Source organism: Manis javanica, chromosome 5 (assembly GCF_040802235.1).
Source record: "Manis javanica isolate MJ-LG chromosome 5, MJ_LKY, whole genome shotgun sequence".
Lineage (NCBI taxonomy): Eukaryota > Metazoa > Chordata > Mammalia > Pholidota > Manidae > Manis > Manis javanica.
In genome coordinates this window covers 99,513,712-99,538,028 of record NC_133160.1, presented here as the reverse complement: position 1 = coordinate 99,538,028, position 24,317 = coordinate 99,513,712, and the positions used below count along the sequence as shown (strand labels likewise).

General features: G+C 32.3%; 1 protein-coding gene across 8 annotated transcripts in view; it reads left to right on the top strand.

The window, feature by feature from the left end:
* Window positions 1–24,317, top strand: part of CCSER1 (coiled-coil serine rich protein 1) — a 1,413,823-nt gene that overhangs the window by 146,669 nt on the left and 1,242,837 nt on the right. For all 8 annotated transcript variants that reach the window (XR_012131655.1, XM_073237297.1, XM_073237298.1 and 5 more), the window contains exons 2-3: window positions 11,146–12,510; window positions 16,872–17,056. Coding sequence is in view for 7 of the 8 variants with exons in the window: in XM_073237297.1 (XP_073093398.1) it covers window positions 11,187–12,510; window positions 16,872–17,056 (1,509 nt within the window). In the remaining variant the exon portion in view is untranslated. The remainder of the gene's footprint in view (window positions 1–11,145; window positions 12,511–16,871; window positions 17,057–24,317) is intronic.

Genomic DNA, 24,317 nt, shown 5'->3' with positions numbered 1-24,317 from the left:
TTCTCTTTATTGTAATATATGGTAATGTAACCTCTCTTTAAAGTACATAAATTTATAATCCACAGAACAATATAGCTAATAAAAATGCTTTCATATATTTGATAAAAACTACTTTTAATTATATTTTATAGATCTACAGTAAAGCCGTTGTTTAATATTGGGCTTCTCTACCAACTTAAAATTGATCTCAACATAATCTGAAGTAATTTCAATCTGAGAACTGTATCAGGGAATTTTATTACTATCATATATTAAATATCAGCCATGCATTCCATCCTATATTCTAAAAAGCTACCCTGTTCCAATGCATGAATTATAAACCACAATTGTAAATAATAAGAGAAAAATAAAATATTTATATGATTTGGTCAAGTTCATTGATTTGTAAGCAAATACAATATAAGAAAAGAAAGAACTTACCATATTTCTAATTTTATCATGTAACAAGTAGACTGCATTCCTGGATGTACTTTTGCTCCCTATTTGTAAAATACACATCTTTGTGGTAGTAATGCATAAAACATTATTCTTATTTTCCTATCTATGGGTCAGTACTGCATCTAATTCATTACAACTTTGGAGTAGGGAAAAATTATATTCATAATGACATTTTATTACCAAATATGTGTGAGTATGTATACGTGTGTATATTCTAAATTTCACAGGTATTGTGCATGTATTTCAATAAATTAGAGGGACTCAAAGATATCATCTGTTCAGTTCTTTTAATTTTATGAATGGGGAAACAGAGTCCAAAAAAAATTATATCTACAGATGTATCATTAAACAATGTCATGATAAATTGTGACATATCCAATATTTTATTTAAAAAATGATTCTGACAATATGTACTACACTGACAATAGAAATTAGTATATTAAACATGCTGCCGATAGCATTATAAAGGATACAGCTATAATAGTATTATTTATAACAAAAGCTGGGCAGTAATTATTTTTTTCCCTCTTAGCATACTAATGCTGATTTTCAATTATATTGATCTAAGTTTATATATAAATATATAAAATTTATATTAGTTGTATATAACATACAAAATATATATTACATAGTAATATATTTTGAAATTAATAATATGAAAATAATATATTAATATAAAAACACATGTATATTACTTAAATATAAATATATATCTGTTGATGCAGTTTGTATCTGACCTGGAGCATACATTGAAAAGTTGGATTCAGTATATTGCCTATGCTGATTTGTATTATTAGGCGTTGATATTATTGATTATATATATGTATATATATATATGTATATATGTATATATATATATATACACACACACATACGCAGACATACACATTATACATGTGTGTATAGCCACCTTTAAATTTAATCTCCTAATGTGTATTTTAATTTGTATTTAAAAAAATTTTTCCTCTGGTTTTTCTATTTCTTATTCACATTGATAGTATTTTCCTCCTCTTGTTTATATTTGTGTCTGTGACCATGAGCTATTCTATGCAATATACTAAGTAAATTTTTAAAATTAAAAAAATCTACAACATATAATCGGAACAAGATATGCTACTATCTTCATATATATTTTACACTAATATATTTCTTACAAAGGAGTATGTTTAACTATTGTTTCAAAAACGATGAGGAGAAAATATTGGAAAATAAGTAATAAATTTGAATTTATATATATCTGAATTCCCTTTAAAATGTAAGTCCTATACATGTTTATAAATGAACTTAAAAAATTATTTTTACTATTCTAATTACTGCTTCAAACTTTCAAGAGTTGGAATCTTCCTTCAATTCAGAAAGCATTAATTTTTATAAGATACTAATGTTAAAGAACCATACACTTAATTTGCAAATATATGTGGAAACTTCTATTTTTCATTTACCTAAAAGACTTTATGATATTTTAAATAATTGTCTGCCTAATAAATCTTACATTGGTTTTTCATTTAAAATTTGAAAGTTACAAGAAAAAATTTGACTTACCTCTTAAAAAGGAAGTCTGCTGCACCCTCTGCTGATAGGTATATGTAACTGCATGTAATTTATTATAAAGTGGGTCCTTAATTTTTCAGTAAAGAAAGTAAAACGTTTAAGGCAAATCCAGTCATTTTAATATTAAGTAAATAAACAAACCATTAGAAATGTCTAAAAGAAGCATGCATTTTGGATCTAGCAAATGTAAACCAACCTGTCTTCTTAGTTTACTAGCCTTGAAAAGAATGGTATAATGGCATCAATTTATTATTATTGAGAAAAACTCAGAACGCCACCATAATAGTTCCAAATCGTCATATAACTCAAATTTTTTACCCAACTAAAGTAATTCTTAGCGGCTTAATGTTTGTATTACAGAAATCCTAAAATATTAAAAAGATTGTGAAAAACCTGGACTGAATCCTTAGTGTTTGAGCTATCACTGACAACATTTAGATGAATTATCATACGGTAAAAAAATAATGAAAAAGTATTTTTAGAAAAATGTAGCTTTCAATCACAAAACTAAGTAGAGTTTGAACTGTTAGAAAAGCACATCTGAATTTATAAACAGATTCAGTTTGGACTGATGGTCACATAAAATAATGAGTTTTAGTACTAAAAATGTAGGTTTATGAAAAATAAAAGTCTGTATACTGATAAGATTCTTAGTAGTTCCATAGGTTTTATTTGTGTAAATATTTTGTGTTAAAATATTAAAAAATTGAAGAGATTTTTAAAGCACGCACAGTTGATGTATGTATTTTGCCATATCTGGTTCAATTCTATCAAGAAAAAACTTCTCCCCAGCTGCTTACTCTTCCAGAAACAGCTACTGTTACTATTAGTTTTTGTGTACCCTGCAAGTTACTTTGAACACATTTACAAGCCTATATCCTTCAACATACAATTTTTTGATAGGCCATATATTTTTATACTACCTTAATTTGAATTTTTAAAAGTTTAAATTATAGAAGTAATTCATGAATTTTTTGGTGTTAAACTTGATTTTGATATTTCTAATGTCCCCATTTATGTCAGCCCTGTTCACATTTTGATGTATATCCTTCCATATTTTTTATCTGTGCATTTACACACATGAATCTGGAATATTTAATACTTTTAAATTTTCATAATACATTTGTAATTCATGTAAAGTGTTTTAGCAACTTGATTTTAGTAACTAATACCTGGGAGTTTTTTCTGGGTCAGTTCATATCTTTTACCTTTTCTGTTTAGCTCTTATCTATTATGCTTTGGAATAGTGTATTTTATTTTTTATATTCTGTTAATGGACATTTATATATTTTTAAAATTTTAACTATTATAAAACAACCTTGAATATCTGTATACGTGTTTCTTTGTGCAGATATGTGAGTATCATTCTAGGGTAAATGCTGAGAAGTGAAATGATTTAATTTGTTACTTTGAAACATAATTTTATAAGATTACCTTAACAATTTGAGCTTTTTCATAAGTATCTATAAGTACCACTTCACTCACCCAAACTTGGTGTTATTTAGTTTTAAAATGTTAGCCATGAAAAATAGTATCTTGTGGTTTTTCTTGATTAAAAATTGATTTGAATATTTGTTCATATGTTGATTGGTGATTTGTAATTCCTCTTCTATACAAGTCCTCTCCATACTCTGCTACTTTTTTTCCTTTGTGTTTTGTTTCTAAGTGGTTTAAAGGAGTTCTTTCCTACATTCCCTGATTACTAATGTGTTTTAATATCTTTTCATATATCCATTGGTGATTTATGTTTCTTCCTCTAGGAATTGCTTGTTTATATTCCTTATTCATTTATATTTTCTTTTGAATTGCCTTTTTCTTACTGATTTATAAGGATTCTTTAAATATCCAAGATACCAATCCTGTGCTTGTTTTATATGTCTCAAGTATTTCATCCTATATTCCTTAGTGAAGTCTGTAAGTGATTGACTGGCGCGGAGATACAAAAGACCAGCCAGTGTCTCAAGCTGTCAATTAATTTCCAGATCCCTGGGATCAGGCTGAAACTAGTCTCCATTTTTGACCACATCCTGTATTAGGTTTTCCCCTCTCCTATCCTGTAGTCTTTCCTCACCTCCTGAGAATAATTCTCTAATGAATTGCTTGAACAAGAATCCCTTGCTCAGGGATTTTGTAGGAACCCTGTGTTTGTAGGAAACCTAAGCTAAGACATTGTGAGGAACTTTCTTTCCAAAATAGTATTTTAAAACCAAACCAAATTCTCCAATGTTAAGATATGATTATAAAAAATAATAAAATTGTTTTTTATTAACAAACATATACTTTCAGATGTTTCCTCTTCTATTTGAAGTTGTTTATTTGTTTTATTGACATTGTCATTGCTCAGTGTATTTATCAAATTCATCTTTGGGGAATCATGTTTGGGGTTTGAGACAGTCTTTGAATATTCATAATATTGTCAGTTATTACTCCTTGAAGTCTGAATTATTTTTTTGAAAGTTACAAACTAAGACTGAATAATTGAACTCAATCCCTACTTAATAAAAAATTGAACTGAACTTGTAGTCAGGAAGGAGAGTAAACATGGTCGATAAAAATTTGGGTCAAAAGCAGGCCATGGTTGAATGAAATTATTTGTAAGAGATAAATTAAAAAGTGTTTGTAGTATTGGCTACATCACTCTTTATTCAGTGATAAATATATATATAACAATACTGATCCCAAGTCCCATTGATATACAGTTACTGTGGCCTCTAATAACCATTCTGTCCTGTTCAAGATAGACTCAGGAAATGACAGCATTAATTTATGATTAGTAGACAGAATAGAACTTCCAGCTGAGAGGTTGAGGAAGTTTTAAGCTAAGTTTTACTTAGCTTTGAAACAGCACAGCCTGGTTAATTGTTCTTGATAAATAACTTGTAGTTATTAAGCATTTATCATGTGCTAGACCCTGTTTTAAGTGCTTTTTTGCACTTATTTGATCCTCACAAAAATTTATTAAGACATGGGCAACTATTATCTGTATGAAGAACTCAGGCTCAAGTAATTTTTTAAGCCATTATTCATTCACACAACTCATATGTGTAGTGCTGAATTCAAATACAGATGTTCTTGCATCAGAGTCTACATACTTAACAGTTATGTATTCATTGTATGTAAATCCCAGAACATAAACTCTAGCATTTTTAAGAAATAAATGTTGTCTCATTAACTGTCTAAGCCTGGTCACATATAGATATTGTTTTTAGACTTCTTTCTTTTATTTATTTATTCATTATTTATTTATTTATTTATTAATTTGAGAGGGCATCTCTCTTTTTTTCACTGCTAACTTCTGTTTAATCTCTGGCCCAAATCCATTCTTTTTTGTCTTTATTTCTCCTTTCCCTCTGTCTCATCTGTTCACTAAAGGATGAGGACCATATCTGTTTGGGTTTCAAGATTACATGTCTTTCTAAATATGTATCACCACCCCTTCTTCCATTGATCTAGACAACTAGTTTATCTGCTTTCTAAATAGTGCTAGAATAATCTCTTTGAAATATATTCTCCTTTCCTATTGCAGCAGTTCCCATTATCATGCTAATTTGGCATCACTCTCTTTGTCTTTTTACCTAGGAGATTGATTTATACAGATCCAATCAGGGGCAGTCTTTGCTCACATACCATCTTTTGGGTCAAATGATTTTTAGTAGTTATGTAAAGGTATACATTTTTGATATAGACAATTATTTGTTTGGGTTATTTTCTTGCTTATTTGTTGAAAACAACTTGGTGTACTCAAGGTGGCTAAATTATATGCAAATTAAAAAATTTTCAATTAAACATACCCAATCAATTATAAGATTTCTGAGTCTTTCTATCTTTGGCTGACAATACCATTCCCTTTCCTGTGGCACATCACTCACTTGGTCCTGATGAGTCTTCCTCTTAATGTGCCTCATATTGTCGTTACTGACCCTACCGGCTGAAGTGGCCCTTGTTCATGTTGAGTGAGTGGTTTAGCTGTTAAAAATGCTACCATTAGTTTCCCATTCATTTAAGGAAAAACAGTAAAGCATTTTAGAAATACATGTAAGGGTAAATTACACTGTAAAGTAAAAGAATGTCGAGGTGTAAATTGTATGGTTTGTAATAGAGTCTGGACTAGAAGGCTTTCCAGCTAGGCTCTAACTACCTAATTAGTTTGAAATCTAAAGTTAAGTCTGTGGTCAAATGATGCAGTTAGGTAAAATTGTTTTGATAACTTCAGATTATTGTCTTATTTAAATTTGGTAAAAACTAGTCAATGCTCATGGATATGTTTACGTATGACTTATTTTTTGCCATCAACTTTCTTAATATTGAAAAATTATCACCTAGAGAGTATTTGTTTTCTGTGAAGTTTCTTTCTTCCGTCTCACCATGTATCATAGATTTTCTGTTCAGCATGGTTATTTAGGCTTTATTGGGTTATTTTCTGAAATCTTTTCTGAGAAAGAATAGAGCTAGGATTGAATTTAACTTATGCAACAATCCCCATAAACATTTCAAATTTTGATTATTGTTTTAAAATTCTAATAGAAATGTATACTTTGGGAGAGGTTCATCATAAGGGTTTAGAATACTGAGCTCTATTTATATGCCTCCCCCAGTATACTTAGCTGATTTTTTAAATAGAGTGATTGGTTTGATTTTGAAAAGTAGCTTATTTTCACAATCCCTCTGTGTGCTGCACCACCATATGCCACTTGCTTGAATGCACTTTATCAGCAAAGGGAGAAATTGCAAATCTGTTCTCTACCTGGCAGAGTGTTAAGTTTTTGATTTCATGCTTTTTCATCCTTAAAAAGAAATCACTTATACAATAATTATTATCCACGTTCTAGTTCAGTAAGTAACAGGGCTTGAGGATAAAAAAGAAAATGTTATGCTAATTGAATATGTATGCAAGAGGTATTTTTTGTATGTTTAGTTTTGTTTTTGCCATAAAATAGAATCAATTTTGCAAGAATGTAAACAGTGATACTTAGGATTATCTCAAGGTATGAGACATAAGGTAAATCTTCATTTTTGGCTTATAGTCAAATATATAAGGACTGTCCAAATTCTAAGAAAATTTTGAAAAATGTTGGGAAAGAAAAACAGGTGAAGAGGGTTTTGTTTTGTTTCTTTTACCTGTGCAGACAGACATTCCTGTTTGTGTGTATGGTAATCAGTTTCCAAGATGATATTTCCGAAACCCTGTAGGTTGTTTTAATGCCTTTGGAATTGTGAGAGAAAGTGCATATTTTGTTTTCAGTATTTCTTTCTTCTTTAATGTGTTTTACTTTTACTTTAATTTTTAACAGGTAACATATTATCAATCTATGTAACCCCTTTATCTATAGTCCATATCTTCGTCATGTCAAATAAGAAATTGGTCTTTAATTATACTCAAATTAAATCTACCATATTTATGTTAACCTCCATTAAGGTAATGATAGTGTTTGCTAAGGTTATACAGATCACTGGATAAAGTACTTCCCAAGAGCTTTTTGTTAAATCCTGGTGCTGAAGAGCAAAGGGTTCTCTTTCTTCAGCTAAGATCAAGCTGAGTTTCATACCACTTCTAATTAGGTCAGTATGCATCTCTCTAGTGGCATTGTCTCCGAGCCAGTTTAATTTTTTTTGTTTATTTATACAGCTTTAAAGGTATAATTAGAAGACACTTATTTTACTTTTTATTCTGTTTTTTATTAAGGTATCATTGATATACACTCTTATGAAGGTTTCACAAGAAAAACAGTGTGGTTACTACATTCACCCTTATTATTGAGTCCCCCTCATACCCCATTGTAGTCACTGTAGAAGACACTCTTCTTATATGACAAATTCATTATATAATGACAAGGAGTAAAAATAATGTTTATGGCAGTAAAGGCCACTGGACAGTGGGTAGGTCTGGTTCAGCTGTATGTTTTTAGGACCTGTTATGGTTGAAGTGACTATGACTTTTGAACCAAGAAACATCAGAGGAGAATTGAGAATATATGTTTATCTGATTTGGAAATTTAGAGAAAGATACGAAGATATATACAAAGTTTGCTACGGGATTAAAGGTAGTTGTTGTAATTAAAATAAAATTATAATGAAAAATAAAATTAACATGTAGTGTTATATTTGTCTTTCATGAATTGATAATATTTAACTTGTACAGCATTTTGTTTCATTATGTTCTCAAGTACTAGCACATTTTAGATTATTGAATGACTTTATAGTTTGAAAGGCTTTCAATTAACTTATAAATCTCCAAAAGTTGTAATTCAATGTAAGTAACCTCAAAATTGTAATATTTGTTTATGGTAGTGAGACAGAAAATTTTTGTGTTTGAAATACTGATGTGTTCAAGTTAAAACTTCATTTTTTTGAAGTCCATTTGCTCCATAGTTACTAATTTTTTATTAGATTAGGCACTGGAGTTTCAAAGCAAATCAGCGATGGCTTTTACTACTAGGAAACTTTTGGTAAAATAGAAAAGTCAGATAAACAGGTGTGTACTAAGTAAGGTAAAACTGGAGAACACATAAAGGAGTAGTATTGCATTCAAAATGGACGAGGATGGAAGAGTGGCCAGGGATGGCATACTGGAAGGGATGATATTATAGCAAAAGGAATAGGAATTGTCATGTCAGAGTTACAGGGAGGGCATTCCAGCCAGCTGACCTGCATCTGTAAATGCACATAAGGTGAAAATTAACAGAATATGGCAAGGGATGACCAATGCAATTAGACAATGAAATGTGAGGAGAGCAATGGTGAACCTGGAGATGTAGAGAGCATCCATAGCTTGTAGAGCCTTTCTAAAGAATATTGGTAAGTCCAACCTACAGATATTTTATCTTTTTCTCATTTAGCTGGAAAGCACTCAATAGGAAATAAAGACCTTCATTTACAAGATTATCAGTAGATAAAATGACATCTACCTTTTTTATCTCCAATAGATTTTTTATATGCTTCGTGTCATTCCATTCAGTGTACAAATATCTCTTAGTATCAATGATGTTCTTATTTGAATTAGATCAAATTTTATTAGTAGTTTAAATGTGTTATTTGTATCCAGTGGAAGTCTGGTCATTTTCATTATTTAGGAAGAGGCAAAATTATTGTAATTTTTTCTGAAAATTTTTTATTAGTTTAGTAAATCCTTTCAATACATGCTAAAGAGATATAGAACCGAGTCATTCTTTTATTTTTAAGTACTGATACAAATGCAAGAAATACTAAAAAAAAGCCCAAGAAATACTTCAATGTGCATAAATTCTGAAGGCATTTCAATAGTAATAGTAAAAATCTTGACATTAGTGCATTGAAGACCATTGGGTTATCAAGAGCAGGGTCAGAAAATCTAATTGTAGCAAGATTTTTCATTAGGCATTAAATGGAAATCTTGAAAGTAATTGAAAAAAATTACAGCTGGGAATGTTAATTAAACCATTATTAAGGGTAAAATAATGAAAAAAAGTATTATTTTTTGTATCCATTTTGGAAAACATAAGTTGGGAGGAAAATGAGATATTTTTAATTTGTGAAAGTCATCAGGAGCTAAAATGTCTTTGTTTATGTTTTAAGCTTTCTTCTTCACCCAAAGCCTCACAAGAATACTTAAATATTTTTTGAGTAGTTCACAGGTTGATTTAAATTCAGATTCAATCAGTGCAATTAAAAATCCAGTGAAAATCATATACTACAAGCCTGTTAGATTTTATATCATTTGAACAAAATATTAAATATTTGTGAGTGCATGCCTGGAAAAGAAGGTATTTTCCATTTTTGTCACATACTTCTTCAAGGACATGAAAGTATATTGCTTGACCAATCTCATAATGTATCTGTAAGGATGATAAAGTGGAGGGCTGGTCATTTTATGTAGTATTTGTTATTGTTTAGTTAGGTGGTTTTGGTTGCAAAAAACAACAAAATAAAACTGAGTTTGATTCAAATTGACAAAGAGGGTATGTACATTATACTTAAGGAAATTAAGTGAAACTTAGAAACAAAGCTAAATGGGAACCAAATCATGGCTCATTAAAACCAGTGAAAAATAGTGGTAACCAGAATAGCAAGACTGATGATACACCTTGGAATCCCTGAAATGGAAGCATATATGATAGGTTTTCAGCAGCCTAAATTCTTGGCTTTTTACTGTAATGAAAGCAGTATACACCATGCTCATTGTGAGCTGACTCTGTGGTTAGATAAGGCTTAGTTTCTTATTCCTGCTTTACCACTTATTAGCTGAGTAGACATTAGGCAAGTTGTCTTTCTTTTGTAAAATGTCTATTGTAATAGTATCTATTGCTATAGTTTGAAGCGTTAAAAGAGATCATTTGTCTAGAAGTACTTGGTACATCACAGTTGAGAACTGTGAGGCTTTCTCCTCCTCTTTCTTCTTTTTCTTCATCATTGGTACCCTGATATTAATATGGTTCATACATTTTCTGTGCTTCTGCTTCTTTCACTGTATACTTTCAACTTGTCTCAACATTACCAATTCACTTAGCTTTTATTCAAGTCTTTGCTTCTACTCATAGCTGTGATTTCCTCATAATGTTACCTTGTTTATAGCTCTACACTATGTCCTTTGTAGTTTAGTTTTCTGCCAATCTTATCTCTAAAGGGCCAAACTAAAACTCCAAGGGGAAGAATACGTCCAACTAGTTTCGGGTCACACCTTAGTCTGTGATTCTCTTATGCTCCGATCAGTAACTTATTGAGTCCTGTGGCATGTTTGGTGCTGCCCAACAGAGGGAGGAGTGCAGCATTCTACCCAGAGGGCTCTGGTCATGGCTGCCACATACTATACCATCTAAAAAAAATAGACATATAAAGTTAAGATTAAACTACTTAACAAATTATAGAACCAAAGTGAATATTCAAGCCTGGGTCTTGAATAGTGATTTTTGTGCCTTCCACCCAATACTCTTTTGAATAAACTAAATATTCTTGGTGATCTTGAAATTTTTGCACCATTATAAAGTTGCTCTGCAAAATTATTGGATAGTTTTGCTACTGATAAATTTTTAAAAAACCGTTAGGGATCAGAATTTTATTATTTATTGTTTCACTGTAAACCAAATTCTACTCCATGTCTTGGAAAAATAATATTTAACTTTAAAATGTATCCTTTATACTTGAATTCTGTTGACTTGTTCTTTTTTCTTTAACTTTTCCCAGGCTGCTAAATTGGCTGTCACAGTACAAGCCTTGGAGTCCCAATGGGGGACTCTGGATCAAGGCGATCTACCCTGGTCTCCCGGTTGCCAATTTTCAGAAGAAGTATTAGCAGAAGACATGATTCTCTTCCTTCTTCACCCTCCTCCAGTAATACAGTTGGCGTCCACAGTTCTTCTCCTTCCAGCACTAACTCAAGCTCAGGTAGTACAGGTAAACGGAGGAGTCTATTCCGTACTCCTTCCATTAGCTTCCACCATAAGAAGGGGAGTGAACCCAAGCAAGAAGCTACCAACCAGAACCTAAGTATTTCAAATGGTGCTCAACCTGGTCACAGCAGTATGCAAAAACTGAGTTTGGAAGATCATATTAAAACCAGGGGAAGGCATTCTGTTGGTTTTAGTACTTCACGAAATAAGAAGATAACAAGATCTTTGACAGAGGATTTTGAAAGGGAAAAAGAGCACTCAACTAATAAGAATGTCTTTATAAATTGTCTAAGTTCTGGCAAAAGTGAGGGGGATGATTCTGGATTCACAGAAGAACAAACACGTCATTCTGTAAAGCAATCAACAAAGAAGCTGCTTACTAAATCTTTTTCATCTCACCATAAATTTTCTAAGCCAATTCCACAGAGCCAATCCATTTCATTGGTACAACAGTCTGGATTCTCATTGGAAATTGCACAGTACCGAGAGAGAGAACCTGTATTAGTAAGGGCTTCTCCATCTTGTTCTGTGGATGTAACAGAACAGGCAGGAAGCTCTTTACAATCTCCATTGCTTTCTGCTGATCTTACCACAGCTCAGACACCTTCGGAGTTCTTAGCTTTGACTGAAGATTCTGTGTCTGAAGCAGATGCATTTCCTAAAAGTGGAAGCATGGCATCCCACTGTGACAACTTTGGACACAGTGATTCTACCTCTCAGATCTCTCCCAATCCTGCTGCTGTTAAAAAGACAACAGTAGACGTTATGGGAACTGTACCTTGTGCAAATCTGTCTCCTGGGAAATATAGGTTAGAAAGTCGATGTAGCACCGAATTGAATTCCTTACTAGAAACCTCTGCTGCTAATCAGAAAGAAGTGTTATTGGAAATCTCTGAACTACCTGTTATGAATGGGAGTGACTCAGAGAATGACCTATCAGCAGATACACAAAGAGAAGAGCATCTGATATTACAGAATGGTGAAACAATGCTGGCAACAAGCTCCCCAAGGAAACTTGGATTTCATGAGCAACATAAAGCAATAGCTGAACGTGTTAAAGGGATCCATCCTATTTCAGATTCAAGGATTATACCTTCTTCTGGTGATCATCACATTTTTAACAAAACTTCATATGGATATGATACAAATCCTGCCAAAGGTAAGCTGGTTTTCTTTATTTATAATTTTCATCATAGTTTATTCAATTTTCTTACTCCGTCTCATGAATGGAAACTACATTTTCTTTATTTTTTCATTCCCTAATCTTCCCTAGTTATAATTTGTTTAAAATCATTATTTACTTTTAAACTTGCTTCAATTATGTTATGCTGAAAATGTGACTCACCAATATTACTCATATTTTTTAGTTATGTTATCCAGATTCTGACCCTCAGAAGAGAGTGGAAGTTAATTTTATTTGCAATTTGGGTTTATGTGGAATAACATCTCTCTTTATTAGACTTCATGATAGAGTATTGGTATTTCTTAGTTAATGAAATGGATATATTTCAGCCAAGACCATTATAAAATAAATTTATATATTTAAAATTTTATTTCCTATTTCAACAGAGAACTCTTATTAAATAGGATACATGTTTTGGCACAAATAATCTCTATGTCTAGTACAACAGAATTGCAAGCTTTAAAAATACTGTCTCTGGAGTCTGGAAGGACTGGTTCTCATCTTGCCTCTGTCATTAACTCTTTGTGTAACCTTGGGTACCCTCTCTTTGCTTTAAAAAGGGTGGATGGTTGAAATACTGAAGTCTGTTATTTAACAGAAAATTTCATCTAATACCAATTTCAATTCAAGAAAATTGTTGAATATACCAGCTACTAGACTGTATTTGGCATTATTTTGATCATTTTTTCCTCCACAGTGATCACTATTACTACTGCTGCTCCTATTGTTACTATTAGTACTAACTAGTTCTCCCAACATTGAATGATTATCATGTCGTATTTCCTTTTCTGTGCATTTTGCTTATATTCATTTAATCTCCAAATTATCAAAATCACAGTTATTATTGTAACCCATTTTATGTGCAAGGCAATTGGAGCACAGATAGGTTAAGTACTGTGTCCACAGTTACAAAGGTAGCACATAATTGTTTGGGGTAGAAACCCTATGAGGTAGGCACTAGTATGTAACCCATTTTATCAATTTGAAAACTCAGACTAAGACATTATACAGCTGGTAAATAGCACAGACAAGTTACAACTATCTGAGTCCAAAATTCAGGTTCTTAATGACTAGGCTATAGTGCACATCATGACCCTGGCTCTTTACCAAACATGAAAAATAATACTAGAATATTGAATAAAATTTATAATAAGCAAAATGATATATTATAGTATCAGGAATCTCATGATTTATTTAACTGGTCCTCCATGAATATGGCAGTTTCAAAGTTTCAAATGTATTAATTGTCCAGCTATATAATTGTATAGCTTAATATTTTTCACAGTACACAGTATATTTTTCGATACAAAAGAGCACTTTTATGCATTTGCATACTTTTTTTCATTTTTTATTCTTGGTAGCTTTGTTCTTTTGGCTTTAGTTATACCTGCTTACTTTATAATATAAGAATAATGATGATGATGCTCCTGCTTTTGTAAACTTATTATGTGCCCAAAAATATTTGAAGCAATTTGAAGGCATTGTTTCATTTAATCCTAACCAAAATTTTATGTGGCAGTTGTTGATAACTAAGTTTTAGGATTAAGTTATTAACTATGAAATCACATCATTAGCAAGTGGTGAATCTCTGATTGGAATCTAGACATATTTTAAAAGAAATAGCACAAAAAAGGGTATATATGTGCTTATCCTGGTTATATTTAGTCCTTATTTAGAAATTATGACTTGCCTGGGCATCAAATTGAATACTGTACATACTCATTTCTGTGGAAACTAGGGAATTACCTGGATGACTATTGAATTGTTGACTAAGATCCTAAATGCAAGCTACTTAACATATTAAATTAATTTCACTGAATATGACAATATATAACTTGTTCTTGGACATTGGCTGTTTATTCATATTATTTGCAGTTTTTAAAATAGAGGTAGGCAGGTAAGCCAGTAATGTCAACAAGGAAAACATGATAGTATACTATCCTTCATTTTGTAGAACTGGTAGGAATGTATGCTGATACAGCCATACAGAAAACAGTATGGAAGTTTTTCAGAAAATTACAAATAGAACTACCATATGATCCTATTGCTATTAATAGGGATTTTATAACTTGGAAGTTTAACGTTGTAAAACAAGTTAAATAAGTGTATTTTATTTAAGAAAAGGTTGCTATGGACATTAAGTTCTGTAGTATTAAATTCGTTCTGTATTTATTATGAAAGATGTTAAGCTAGTATTTAATAAACATCTGAAAGTATTCGGTATATGATATCAAAATTAATAATGTAATATTTAGCTCTCTGGCAATTTAGCTTTCCTTCATTACCTTGAAAAGTTAATTAAAAATAACTGCTATATGTTGGCTTAGTAGGTTTTGGCCAAAACTCTTTAAACCAGTAGATGAGCTTAAATAGAAAAGTTCATCCATTCACCTACTCACTCATTCATTCATTCAACAAATACTTGTTTTGTCAGTGTCTTGGGTTCTAGGGAAATTGGGATAAACAGAATAGGCATAAATTCCTAATTTCATGAAGCTTAGTATCTTGGGGATACTCAGACAGTTAATATACAAATAAATAAATGTCTGATGGTTGTAACTGCTGAGGATAAGTTTAAAGCAGAATAAAGGACTAGAAAGTGGGAGGTAAGATTGTAGTTTGTCTTTGTTTCCAGCTTTATTGATATATAATTGCCAAATAAAATTGTAAGATATTTTAACTACACAATGTGATAATTTGGTATAATGTACATTGTGAAAGGTTTCCCCCCCACTAAGTTAATTAACACATCCTTTACCTCACAGTTACCTTTTTTTTTTTCCCTTGGTGAAAATATTTAAGTTCAATCTTAGCAAATTTCCATTATATAATACGGTGTTATTAGCTAGTCACCTTGTTATATATTAGATCTCAGACCGTATTCATCTTACAACTGAAAGTTTGTACACTTTCACCAACCCCTCCCTATTTCCCCCACCATCCAGCTCCAGGCAATCAATCAATTTTCTACTCTTTGTTTCCATTAGTGTAACTTTCTATTTTTATATTTCACATGTAAATGATATCATCCAGTATTTGTCTTCTATTTGGCCTATTTCAGTTACCATAATACACTCTTCATCATAATGTGAGATTATATATATATATATATATTGCATCTTCTTTTTCTGTTCATCTGTTGAAAGATCATTACTTCCATGCCTTGGCTTTTGTACATTAAAATGCTGCTTTAAACATGAGAGTACACATACCTCTCTAGATAATGATTTCATTTCCTTTGCATATATACCAGAAATGGAATGGCTGGATCATATTGTAGTTCTATTTATAATTGTTTGAAAAACTTCCATACTGTTTCTGTAGTGGCTGTATCAACATACATTCCCACCAACAGTGTATAACTGTTCCCTTTCTCCACATCCTCGACACTTGTGATCTTTTGGCTTTTTGATAAACATCATAACAGGTGTAAGGTGACATCTTATGTGGTTTTGATTTGCACTTCCATGATAATTAGTGATGTGGAACACCTTTTCACATACCTTTTGGCCACTTATGTCTTCTTTGGAAAATGTCTAAGACCTTTCTCTATCTTTTATTGTTTTTGTTTTGTTTGCTATTGAACTGTGTGAGTTCCTTGTGTATTTTAGATATTAACCATTTATTAGGTACGTAATTTGCAAAAATTATTGCTCATTCCATAGGTTGCCTTTTCATTTTGCTGACAGTTTACTTTGCTCTATAGAAGCTTTTTATTTTGAACTAGTTCCTCTTACTTATATTTGTTTTTGTTGCCTTTGCTTTTAGTATCAAATTAAAAAAACTCATTGCCAGGACCAATATCAAGAGGATTACCCCTTATATTTTCTTCTAGGAGTTTTACAGTTTCAGGTCTTGTATTTAAGTGTTTAATCTTGAGTGTTTTTTGTGTATGGTGTAAGATAGTGATCTGGGTTCATTCTTTTGCATATGGCTAACTGGTTTTCCCAGCACTATTTACTGAAGACATCCATTGTATAATCTTGAATTCTTTGTCAAAGTTTTATTTATTTATTTATTAGTAATGGAGTTTGGCCCAGCTTATTAGTGGGGGAGGTAGTAAGAAGTGGTCAGGTTATAAAATTTGAAGGTAATAAGGACAGGATTTGCTTACGTCACTTTCATGAGATGTATGGATAAGCCAAGAATTGTTCCAAATGTTTTGGGCTTCAAAGTGATTACATGAATAAGCAAATAAACCACCACTATTAACTTAAAAGGCTTTCTGTTTAAGATAATTTTTGAATGACATTAGGAGTCTCCATTTGCTTTCAGTGGAATATTTGTAAAAACTACATTTAAGCATTTATATTAATTTTAACTTTATTTTTTAACAGTTCTTGCCAGTAGCCTCAGTCCATATCGTGAAGGGAGATTTATAGAAAGGCGATTGCGGTCCTCATCAGAAGGAACTGCAGGAAGTAGCAGAATGATTTTGAAACCAAAAGATGGAAATGTAGAAGAAGTTAATAGCCTAAGAAAGCAAAGAACAGGTTCATCATCTTCAAAAATGAACAGCATGGTAAGTTTGTACGTATGCTTGTCTATGACACAACAATTCCATGTGTTACTGGCATGTTCACTCCCCTTGCAAAATGAAAACAGACTGAAGAATAGACACCTCATGTTTGAAGAGAAGATTGGTTTTCATAGTTAACATTGCAAGTCAGAGGGGGTAAATTTCCACTGTAGACTCTCTGGGTCATGACTGGAGGACAACATGATGACCACCCTTAATTCTTTCTTCCTTACTTCCATGGAGAGTTGGACACTCTCCATTCTAGAAAAAGTACTGGGATACACAAGCTAAAAAAAGTACTGATTAGAAAGACACCCTCTGACACCATCATTTTACACCATCTCTCTACCCTGTAGCCACCCTAAAAAAATGTCCTTTTGTAAACCACACATATGTCGGTGTCACCTTCAGACCCATTAGTGGAACCTCCTCTGCCTGTTGTTGTACAGTGGCCCCTCCACACAGAGTGAATGAAGAGCTTTGGGAGACACGGAAAAATGCCCATCCAAAACTATAACACATTCCAGGTAACAGATTTCAGATTCCTGGTCCAAACTGTGGGAGCCGGCAGATGAGGGTGGAGGTGGGGTGTGATGGGGATAGGGCCTGAGCTTGCACTTGTGGGCTGGGTGTCTTCGATGCATGTGTATGAAGCTTCCTCATAGAGTGAGATAGGAAAAGATGATAAGTGGACTGTAGCCCAGGGGGTCCATGAGTCCTTAGGGCTCACATGTATTGGGATGAGCTTGCCTTTTGGCATTCACTTTGCTCACTTTCTCACATACATTTCAGTGGGTCTTTGATTCCTACTATTTAACCATGTCTCTTTAAAATGATCTATCTACCCATCTATCTATCAAGCTATTCATGGAAATATGTGAAAAATGCTCAAAACCAAATCATTTATGCTATCTCTATGCATTTTAGATGATTTGATTTTAAATGAAAGTTTAGGTCATCCAGTTTTGACAATTGTGTTGTGAAGAAGTGTTATGTTACTGAGGCAACAGTGACTTGCAGCAACACCATGGTGCTGAAGTCTGAAGTTCTAGCCATTAGGTCAGCCTTGGCCAGAATTTAATCTTGGGCAAATTGGTAACTAAAAATACAACAAAGAATACTGATTTCTTGTTTCCATTACACTAAAAAATTATTCATACATGTGTGTATTTATATTTGTATATAGAGAATGGTATTATATTTCATATTTCTTTTTCTTTTGTACATTGAAACTGTTGCATTATTATTGCAACTGCTAATTTTTTCTCTAAGTATGAAAACATGTTAACGATTTCCACTGATGAAGTATTAAAATTTATGGCTCATGAATTATTTGAAATATTTCTCCTCATAAAATCTCCATTATTCCTTTGTAGAGCGGTATTTATATTGATAATTATGCACTATATGTTAGATTTCCCCAAAGTTGTGCCTTTTGTTCTTTATATATGGTTTTTCATACTACATTTAAATAATTCTCTGTGTAACATCACAAAATCATCATTCTCCTCAGATCCATTTTGAAGAATTAAAATCTAAAATATGGATATATAAGGGATCCTGTTATTGATCACATTTAAAAAAGAGGAAAAGAAGGCACTGAGAACATGAACATGAGAACACTGAGAAAAGAAGAACACTGAGAACATGAGAACATGAAAATGTGATTTCATTCTTTTGAGGCTTTTTATAAGTTTTCAAATAGTGTACCTGCGGTGATGTAGATCTTCCACTAGATGGCAGGATTACACCATTGCCGTGGCTATCAAAGTTGGAACAGAAGCTTGCTTAAAATGTTGCATTGGTTCACTGAATTACAGTGAACAAGCAAACTTGTTCAAATAAATATTGACACACTTTAATTCAACAGAAAGCCTACTCCAAAATTTATTATTTTGTTTTCCTTTCATTTTGCAACTGCTATCTCATCCTTTAATTTACAGTTGAATTGTTAATTTAAAATGCATAAAATACACTGATAGCAGTTATAAGGAAGAAATGCTAGGATTCTTTAAGTAATTTTAGCTATATGTGATACAAGTGATATATATTTAAGAAATTATAGCCTTATGTGTGAAAAGTGACACATAATTCTATATTCCTCTTCAAAAATAATTCTTAAGTACCTAATTTTTTTCCCCTTTTATCTATTTTACCCATGTTCCTCCTGTCCCACAACCACCAGTCTGTTCTCTATGTCTAAGGATATGGTTCTCTTTTGTTTGTTTGTTTTGTTTTTTAGATCCCCCATGTAAGTGAAGTCATACAGGATTTGTCTTTCTCTGTCTGACTTATTTCGCTTGGCAGTGTATCCCTAGGTATCCCTAGGTCCAACCATTTTGTTATAAATGTCCAGATTTCATTCTTTTTATGCCTGAGGGATATATAAGGGGTCCTGTTATTGATCACATTTACAAAATAGGAAAAGAAGGCACTGAGAAGATAAGGAACTTGCCCAAAATATAGTAAGTGGCAGAGATAGGGTTTAGATTTGGATCCTAGCTATCTAACTTTAAACTCTACATGCTTTGAGGGAAATGTAATAGATTTGAAATTAAAATTTCAGTTTTCTTGTATTATTTCTGTGTAATGAAATTAACATATTTAAGTCAACCTATGCTTGCCCTAAATCTAGACTACAACCCCTCAGTAAGGGATACAAAAGAGAAACAAAATTTGGTACTTACTCTGGACTTAAAATATAATAGTATTTCTTGATATGCTGATAAATGGTATAGGTGTCTTTGCTGAGAGAGAAATACCTCATGCAAAAGAAACTTTGTTACAAAAGAAGATAGAAGGAACTGGATAGAAGGAACTGGAGTACTAAGTATAGATAATGAGAATTTAATTCTACAAATAGAATATGGCTCTATTTATTAAGATATGTGAAGGTTCCTGAATGACCAAGATATGTACCGATAGGTTAGAGAGACTACAATTCCAGTGTTTTTGTATATCTTGGGGATATTCCAATCTGAAATAAAAAGGGCAAGAAGTAGTAACTCTTTGAGCATCAATTACTCAGAAGAAATTGGAACTTGCTTAAAATTGTTACAAGAAGCCAAAACCTAGCTGGATCAGTTTGGTAAACATTCACACTTATTATATATTTTCAAACTGTTAAGTAAAAACTTTTCTTAGATTTTTTCTGACAAGTAACTTACTCGATACTTTCCTCAGGATGGTCCAAATATTTCATTAAATTTTTCTAGAAATAAGCTTGCTTTTCCTAGGAACCTCCTTCCCTCCAGACTATGGTATACAAATTAATAAATGTAAGGAATTGTCACAGTTTCTCCAACAGCTTTACACAGTGAAGTTTAAACCCAAATATTTACAGGATCACCCTGCACTAAAGAAAGTATTCGTGTGAGGATATGTTCATATGTAATAAACAATACAGAAGATCTGAGCTCACTTCTAGGAAGAAAAGTGCCTGAGTGTATGAGTAAGGACAAACTAGGCTAGGTGATAACGTAATGAACAATACAGAAGATCTGAGCTCACTTCTAGGAAGAAAAGTGCCTGAGTGTATGAGTAAGGACAAACTAGGCTAGGTGATAGCAAATGACCTCCGAACTTTAGTGACTATAATATGGGCTTATTTCTCATTCAGGCTCCATGTTCATTGTGGAAGGCCCTGGGTATTCTGTTTAATGTCTCATTCAACCAGGAGGTTGAAGCAGCTGCCATTGCAAAAATTGCCTTTAGTCAAGGAAAAAACAGATCACTGGAGGTCCTCATCCCTGCAGTAAATGCTCTGACCTGTGAGAGACTCACCTGACTGTCTCACAGAACTGCTCGAACAGATTAAATCACGTGGCCTAAACTAGCCAGAAAGGTGCCAGAAGTATAGCCTCTTCCTTTAGTCTGAAAGTGTAGACCTAGATTTGTTTGGTGGGCACTAATGACTATCGTATTCTCAAGTAATCTATTGTATTTGAGTTCTTTTAATTAACTGAGGTTTCTTACTTGCTTCCTCTGACCTTTTGTTCCATAGTCATTTAATGGGCCCTGACTTTAGGACTCATGATTGCTCTGGTCATTGTGGTTGAAAAAGATGAAGACGTCTTTGAAACCAAAGGATTCCTTCATAACCACAAGCATCCTTTTGGATGTGTTCTCGTTGGCTGAAAGGCCTTGAGATGTATATCTAAATTAATTTTACTTGACTCAAATTCTGGGAACCCTACTATATTTGGAAGAATTTAGTTTTATACATTAAAAAGCTGGTTTGAAAAGTTGTGTTATCTTTAGGTTAGTTAGCAAATGCAGCCACAAAGTTACCCTGAATTATTTGTGCTGAGTGATTCTGACAACATTTCATTTATTACTACTTTTACCCTGACACAGCATAATTTCTTTCATTTGAAGTTTGGTATCCTGCTGCCTTTGTGTTGAAACTGTGTATGGCATAGTAAAAAACATAAATTGTGGGGCTTCTTTGGTAGAAGAACGGACCAGATTTATATTTGAGAAAATCGTTACTTGCAGATTATTAGCATCTAATGTCATATTCTAGTTCTTTGATATGTTGATATACAGAATTTAGATATTTTTGACGAGTTAAATAATCTAAAACTAAGCCATATTTTAAATAGCTCAGCACTCCACTATGTATTCACTTTTTTTCTGGGGTCTACCTTTTCCTCCTTTATTAGCTTATTCTTAATTCATTCAGTCAGTCATCAATTTATTCATAGTTATTTTCAATCAGTATTTATTGAGAATCTACTCTGAAGATACAAAGATGAAAGAGACAATCCTTGAGGATTTTAGAGTCCCATATTGGGAGACATTAACATGATCTTGTCAGTACAACAGTTTTAACCATCTTAACATTCAGAATGGGTGACCATTGGTATCAGATGTTAAAAGGACCTTAAAAGGGCACTGGAACTCCTATATCTCTCCTTTATATGGAGTCTATCTCACATGCTCAACTGACACTATTGAATATATATATATGTGACTTCATGTGTCCTTTGCTAATTTCTACCACTGAGGCCTAGCTGTTAAGGCTGGGGACTCTGAGAGGTTGTGGACAGGATAGAAGAAAGTACAACACTAATGTTCAAGAAGTCAGTTTCGAAACACCCCATCTTTATCATCTACCAGATAAAAGAGCTCCACAGGTCTTGTTTGGTATGTATGCCTTCACACTTCCATTTTGTGGCGTCAAAGTTGAGCTCAAAATTAAGAACAAAGGAAAGATGATGATTAGAAGATCTGATTCAAGAAGTTTTTTTCTGATTTTTTCCTCTTAATCCTGAAATCCTAAATGAGACTCAGATATGTAGAAATGTTATTGGCTTTTTGAGGGCTAAAATAATGATCTCAGCTTTTGGTTTAGTTCAGTGTGAGTGGAATTAAAGTGAATAACATTGCATGCCATGTGGACATTTAATGAGAACAAAGCCATTAATATTTTTAAGGAAATGGAGCCACACAAATCATTCTCAATCCTTACAAGTTCTAAGAAGGAAAAATCACAAGCTTCACTCATTAAACCTGATATTACATTTGTTCATAATTAGTACATAAATTTTAGATTAGTAGCCTTAATCCATAATGCCTTCATTGAATTTTCTAGTTACTAAAGATATTTTTCCTATCAGTGTCCTTCTAAATTGTATCACATATGTGGTACCCACACTTACTTATTTGAATGTGTTTTATTTTGCCTATTAGGCTTCAGTCTTTTAATGGAGGAAATTTTGTATACATTAGCATCTCTTACCGCACTTAGTGTAGTGCTTGGTGTACAATAAATTAGGGTGAATTAAGGGTAAAATTACTGCTTAGGTTGTCAGATGTGGTCATATAGATATGAATTAATGCCTTTTAAGTTTTTGGTCAAACAGGTCTAAGGTGATATTTTAAAACTCCTCCTTGCCTACTTTAACTAGTCCAACTTGCTTCATTTTTTTATAAACTTTCAGATTTAGAATTGCCTTAAAAACAGAATTGGATTAAATATTTCACTTAGTTTTTCTTTCTAGCTTTGGAGTGAGTAATTTTTATTTAGAAGTTGTCACAATTTTTGTGTTTGGTGACCAAATTGTGCATAGCTGAACTCAGAGTTAACTTACTTCCTCTTAAATGACTTTTGAGTAAGTAAAGTTGCATTGTTACAATTACTACTATATCTCTTTATACAGTTCACATAAGTGTGCATAGTACCTAACTTTTTCTTCTGTAATTACACTATTAAAACTTTGAGCTGCTGTAACAAAGTATCACAGATGGGGTAGCTTATAAATGACAGAAATTTGTTTTTCATTCTGCGGGCTAGGAGTCTAAGATTAAGGTGCCAGCATGATTCCTTGTTCATAACCACCAACTTCCTATGTCTCACATGGCAGAAAGGGCTAGAGGTCTGTCTGGAGCCTCTAATATTCAGTCACTAATCCCATTTGTGAAGGGTGATGACATAAGAGCCTCACAAAGGCCTTTGGATGCCATCTAATTCTTTCTAGTACCATCATCTTTGGGATTTGAATTTCAACATATGAATTTTAGAGGGACACGAACATTCAGATGACAGCAATAAGCAATCATGTGGTAACAATACTAATATAAACAGTATGTATTAAAAGCTTCATGAAGAACAGTACATAGTCCTATTTATTAGTATTTATCAAGTAGTAGTAGAAGAAAATTAAAGATTTCTCTATCCATACTACATGTAAGATAGTTGTTAGATAGCTTATATCCCTCTAAATTTAAGATACTGGAAAATTAAGATTGTTTACCTTTTACTCTTGAGGTTACAGTGGAGAAATGGCTGTTTTTAATTGGATCAGGTTATCTCAATTTTCTGTGACATGAAAACTATTTTGTGCTTTAGGTAATCCCATGGGCTTTCATAGTATGAGAGAGACTATTTATTGATTCAAGATTCATGACAAATCTCTGACCATCTGAGCAGCTGCACTATCTGTAACACAGAATCGACCTTGAACTCTTCTCTGAAGGAATAGTCACTGGAATTTGAAATATTTACATTATTCTAGTTAGACTGAAGAAAAATTTATTCTTCTTAAAGTTTTTCTATTTTTCTGAAACTTAAATACAATATATTAAATTAGTAAATTAAATAAGCAATTTTAAAAATGAATAAATTAAGCAATTTTACTTCCAAGGTTGAGAAATATATTATTGTGGTAGAATTATGTTTAATAATAAGCATTACAATTTATAGTAAAATATAAGTATTTTAACATATTAACAGTTTTTGAAATAATTTAAAAACTGAGAC